The sequence below is a fragment of the Hordeum vulgare genome, chromosome 5H (genome assembly GCF_904849725.1).
Source record: "Hordeum vulgare subsp. vulgare chromosome 5H, MorexV3_pseudomolecules_assembly, whole genome shotgun sequence".
In the NCBI taxonomy this organism is placed as follows: Eukaryota; Viridiplantae; Streptophyta; class Magnoliopsida; order Poales; family Poaceae; genus Hordeum; species Hordeum vulgare.
Genome location: NC_058522.1, coordinates 517,799,384 through 517,804,711, shown reverse-complemented (window position 1 = coordinate 517,804,711; position 5,328 = coordinate 517,799,384). Strand labels below are relative to the sequence as shown.

At 49.2% G+C, this 5,328-nt stretch overlaps 1 protein-coding gene across 1 annotated transcript; it reads right to left on the bottom strand.

The window, feature by feature from the left end:
- Window positions 1-1,476: 1,476 nt before the first annotated feature.
- LOC123451979 lies at window positions 1,477-4,737 on the bottom strand (the record flags this gene model as incomplete). The annotated part of the gene is made up of 4 exons (XM_045128550.1): window positions 3,702-4,737; window positions 3,015-3,590; window positions 2,175-2,912; window positions 1,477-2,048 (listed from the first exon to the last, which is right to left on the bottom strand). Coding segments are annotated over exons 1-4 (2,922 nt in total), but the record flags the coding sequence as incomplete, so codon positions are not given.
- Window positions 4,738-5,328: the final 591 nt, after the last annotated feature.

Here is a 5,328-nt window from a genome sequence, read left to right as displayed (position 1 = left end):
AGACCCGCGACTAAAGGTACCCTTTAGTCGCGGGTCGCCTCCCCAACCGCGACTAAAGGGTTTTTGGCGGGTTTTTTGCGTTCCCGCGCCCCCCCCCCCCTTTAGTCGCGGTTGGGGAGGCGACCCGCGACTAAAGGGAACAATCATCATTGCTTTTATAGAAACTTCAAACATTTTATTTTCTGTTTTCTAAGCATATTTTCGTAGGAAAAATATGCATAGAGACAATACATTGAATCTGCCTAAAACGGGACAGAAAAAAGAGAATCCATTTAAAGGGAACATTGGCCACAGCCTCTCTCCCCCCCGGCCTGGGCCGGCCTTCGGCCTCGACCCATCTTGCTCACGCCTGCCTGGTGCGGTGGCTGTGATGCCCCGCTGAGAGGCCTCTCGCCCGAGCCGTGAGCGCGCCGCCCCTTTCTTCTCCTATCCGCCCGCTGAGAGGTCGTTTTTGCGTTCCCCGCGCGCAACGACCTTTAGTCGCGGTTGGTCTGGCCTTTAGTCCCGGTTGCACCAACCAGCCGGGACTAAAGGTTAGATGACCAGCTCTGGATTCCTCTTCTTCCCGCCATTTCTTCCCTGTCTTCCCGCCTCTTTCTTCCCGCCACTTTCTTCCCGCCTCCTGTCTTCCCGCCTCCTGTCTTCCCGCTCCCATTTTTCCCGCCATTTCTCACTACATATATGTAGCCCGGCTTGGCCAGCATTATCACATCTCTACAATCTCTCATCACTCTCTCATGGCTTCCACCGCACCCACTCTAACCTACCAGCAGGTGGAGGAGCTTTGCGCCTCGAACTACCCTTGTCCACCGGGCTACCGCGTCCCCACCGGCTGGAGCCTAAGCGCCGGCGGCGTGCCGGTCCCTCCCGTCCCTCAGGGTACTGCGCGCCGGGCGGCCATCACGAACCACTACTACCTCGACCTCACGCCGGAGCAGCGGATGAATCCCCGCTGGCATCCCGATAACCAGCATACTTGGGACGCCTTCTTCATCAATCGGCGTGAGAGGGCGCTCGCCAGGTATGAGGAGGACGGTCTGCCTCCTGGGAACTTCCACGAGGCCGGCCGTCGGCTATGGTGGTATGGCCGGACTCTGCAGAGCGTCATGGACTACATCACGGCCGGCGATATCCCCCGCCTGCGCTACCCTCAGTTCGAGCCACGAGTGTCGCCCGACGACAGCGACGACAGCAGCGACGACGACGGCGGCAACTTAGAAGGCGACGACTACCAGTACAACAACGACAGCGGCTATGAAGACTACGAGTATGCATATTATACGCCTAGGCAGGAGTATGACTAAATCACTCCAAATTTCATGTATCATCAGTGGTATCTCGAATCATTCGAAAATGGACACCAAACACATCACGGGTAATATAATTCACATGATCCATTCAACAAAGTTTGGTACAATAAATTATTACACATCATTTCTTCCCTTGTGTCCCTGCTTGCTTACGATTGTGCCGTATCCATGGAGCATCCTCATCATTTAACTTAATGCTTGGGTCGGTGTTCACTTTGAAGGGCGGAATTTCAGCAAACATATTATAATCTTCTGACATGTCTGTCTTGTCCTCCACTCCCACGATGTTTCTTTTCCCTGAAAGAACAATGTGGCGCTTTGGATCATCGCATGATGTACTGATCGTTTTCTTATCTTTCCGTTTCCTCGGTTTGCTACTCATGTCCTTCACATAGAAAACCTGAGCGACATCTTTCGCTAGGACGAATGGTTCGTCAAGGTAACCAAGATTGTTGAAATCCACCATTGTCATTCCGTATTGCTGGTCCACCTTTACCCCACCTCCTGTTAGCTTGAACCATTTGCACCGGAACAAAGGGACCTTAAAGGAGGGTCCATAGTCAAGTTCCCATATCTCCTCTATGTAACCATAATATGTGACCTCTTGCCCATTCTCGGTTGCTGCATCAAAGCGGACACCACTGTTTTGGTTGGTGCTCTTTTTATCTTGGGCGATCGTGTAAAATGTATTCCCATTTATCTCGTACCCTTGGAAAGTCGTTATAGTCGAAGATGGTGTCTTGGCCAACATGTACAGCTGATCTACAACATCATTGTCATTCATTAAATGTTTTCTCAACCAACTGCCGAAAGTCTCCATGTGGGCCTTCCTAATCCAGGATTCAGGCTTCCCCGGGTTGTCAGAGCGTAAAATATTCTTGTGTTTCTCAAAGTACGGAGCCACCAAGCTGGAATTGGTCAGTACAGTGTGGTGTGCTTCAGTCAGAGAATGGCCATCCATACATATCGTTGATTTCCTTCCGATCGTGCCTTTTCCACTTAGTCTCCCCTCGTGCCGCGATCGAGGAAGACCAATCGGCTTAAGGTCAGGAACAAAGTCAACACAAAACTCAATTACCTCCTCATTTCCATAGCCCTTGGCGATGCTTCCTTCTGGCCTAGCACGGTTACGGACATATTTCTTTAATACTCCCATGAACCTCTCGAAGGGGAACATATTGTGTAGAAATACAGGACCGAGAACGAAAATCTCTTCGACTAGGTGAACCAGGAGGTGCGTCATAATATTGAAGAAGGATGGCGGGAACACCAACTCGAAACTGACAAGACATTGGATCACATCGTTCTGTAACCGTGGTAGAACTTCTGGATTGATTACCTTCTGAGAGATTGCATTGAGGAATGCACATAGCTTCACAATGGCTACTCGAACATTTTCCGGCAGGAGCCCCCTCAAAGCAATCGGAAGCAATTGCGTCATAATCACGTGGCAGTCGTGAGACTTCAGGTTTTGGAACTTTTTCTCCGCCATGTTTATTATTCCCTTTATATTGGACGAGAATCCAGACGGGACCTTCATACTGCTCAGGCATTCAAAAAAGATGACCTTCTCTTCTTTGGTCAGAGCGTAGCTGGCACGACCTTGAAACCATTCCGGATGCCGGTCATCAGGGTCTTTCAAACGTTGCTGGTCCTGCCGTGCTTCCTTTGTATCATTTGTCTTCCCATACATGCCCAAGAAGCTTAGGAGGTTCACGCAAATATTCTTCGTAACGTGCATCACGTCGATTGCAGAGCGGACATCTAGGACTTTCCAATATTCTAGCTCCCAGAATATAGATTTCTTCTTCCACATGGCTGCGTGCCCGTCAGCTCCCTTCGGAACTGATTGTCCGCCAGGACCCTTTCCAAAGATGACTTTCAAATCCTTGACCATATCAAATACCTCAGCACCAGTGCGTTCCGCAGGCTTCGGCCGGTGATCTGCCTTGCCGTTGTAATGCTTGCCTTTCTTTCTTACTTGATGAATTTTCGAAAGAAATCGACGATGCCCAAGGTACACGTTCTTCTTACAATTTGGCAAATGTACACTTTCAGTCTCATGTAAGCAGTGCGTGCATGCATTGTATCCCTTATTTGACAGTCCCGAAAGGTTACTAAGAGCAGGCCAATCGTTGATGGTTACGAAAAGCAACGCTCGTAGGTCAAATTCCTCTTGTTTGTGCTCATCCCACACACGGACACCACCCCACAGCTGTAAAAGTTCATCAACTAATGGCCTTAGGTACACATCGATGTCGTTGCCGGGTTGCTTCGGACCTTGGATGAGCACTGGCATCATAATGAACTTCCGCTTCATGCACAACCAAGGAGGAAGGTTGTAGATGCATAGAGTCACGGGCCAGGTGCTATGGCTGGAGCTCTGCTCGCCAAAAGGATTCATGCCATCCGTACTTAGAGCAAATCTTATGTTCCTTGCGTCAGCTGCAAAATCTTTGAACCATCTGTCGATCTTTCTCCATTGCGTTCCATCTGCGGTGTGTCTCAACTCCCCGTCCGACTTACGGTCCTCTTTGTGCCATCGCAACAACTTGGCATGCTCTTTGTTCCTGAACAGACGTTTCAACCGTGGTATTATAGGAGCATACCACATCACCTTGGCGGGAACCCTCTTCCTGGGTTTCTGGCCCTCAACATCGTCACCAGGGTCATCGCCTCTGATCTTATAACGCAATGCAGTGCATACCGGGCATTCATTCAAATTCTCGTATTCACCGCGGTAGAGGATGCAGTCGTTGATGCATGCATGTATCTTCAGAACCTCTAAACCTAGAGGGCAGACAACCTTCTTTGCTTCATACGTACTGGTGGGCAACTCGTTATCCTTTGGAAACATATTCTTCAACATTTTCAGCAAGTTTTCAAATGCCGAGTCAGCTACACCTGCCTCTGCCTTCCATTTCAGCAAATCCAGTGTGCAGCCCAGCTTTTTCAGACCATCATCGCATCCGGGGTACAGCGCCTTTCTGTGATCCTCTAACATGCGATCCAAATTCTCCCTCTCCTTTTCAGTTTCGCAGCGTCTCCGTGCATCAGCAATGGTCCGACCAAGATCATCAACGGGATCATCACGTGCCTCTTCTTCACCTTCCCCTTCACCTTCAGCATCCTCCATGAAAGTATCACCGAAATGAGCAAGATAGCTTTCATCGATGAAATCATCCCCTTCTTCATCTTCTTCCATTATAACCCCTCTTTCTCCATGCTTGGTCCAACAATTATAGCTTGGCATGAAACCGTGCCGAAGCAGATGCATGTGAACATCTCTTGAGGAAGAGTAACCCTTCTGATTCTTACAGTTAACACATGGACAGATAACAAAACCCCCCCGCTTGTTCGCATTAGCCACTACGAGGAAATCTTTCAAACCCGTAGTGAACTCGCCGGAGAGTCGGTTAACGTACATCCATTGCCGATTCATCTGCATTATTATAATATAAAATATATAATTAACCATCATGCATTTGTTAAACTAACTAGCTACAAACAATATAAATTAAACAATGAACTACACACATGCATATTTTATCAATGACACATCAAAGGTTCATCAAGTTGCTAACCGCGATCGAGGAGTGTGGCTCCAACACTTCATGTCATGTTTGTTTCATGCTCTTGGGGCATTTCATCAAACACCTTATGTGCATAAGAGGAACCAAAAGCAAACCTAAACCCTAAGTGTGAAGAGAATGGCTCTAAATGGCTAAGTGTTGGCTGCTGGATGGGTATATATAGGGGAGGGGCTTTAGTTGCGGTTGGCCTGGCAAACCGTGACTAAAGGTGCCCGAAGGCCTTTAGTCGCGGTTGTCCTGGCCAACCGCGACTAAAGCCCCTCACGTGCACCAGCTGGCCACCGAGCGCCCTGGGCCCAGGCCTTTGGTCGCGGTTCACCTCCAGAACCGCGACTAAAGGTCCCATTAGTCGCGGTTCCTACAGCTTCGCGACTTATGGGGCTGGACGGAAGCCTGTTTTTCCACCAGTGTAACTTCGGGTATTG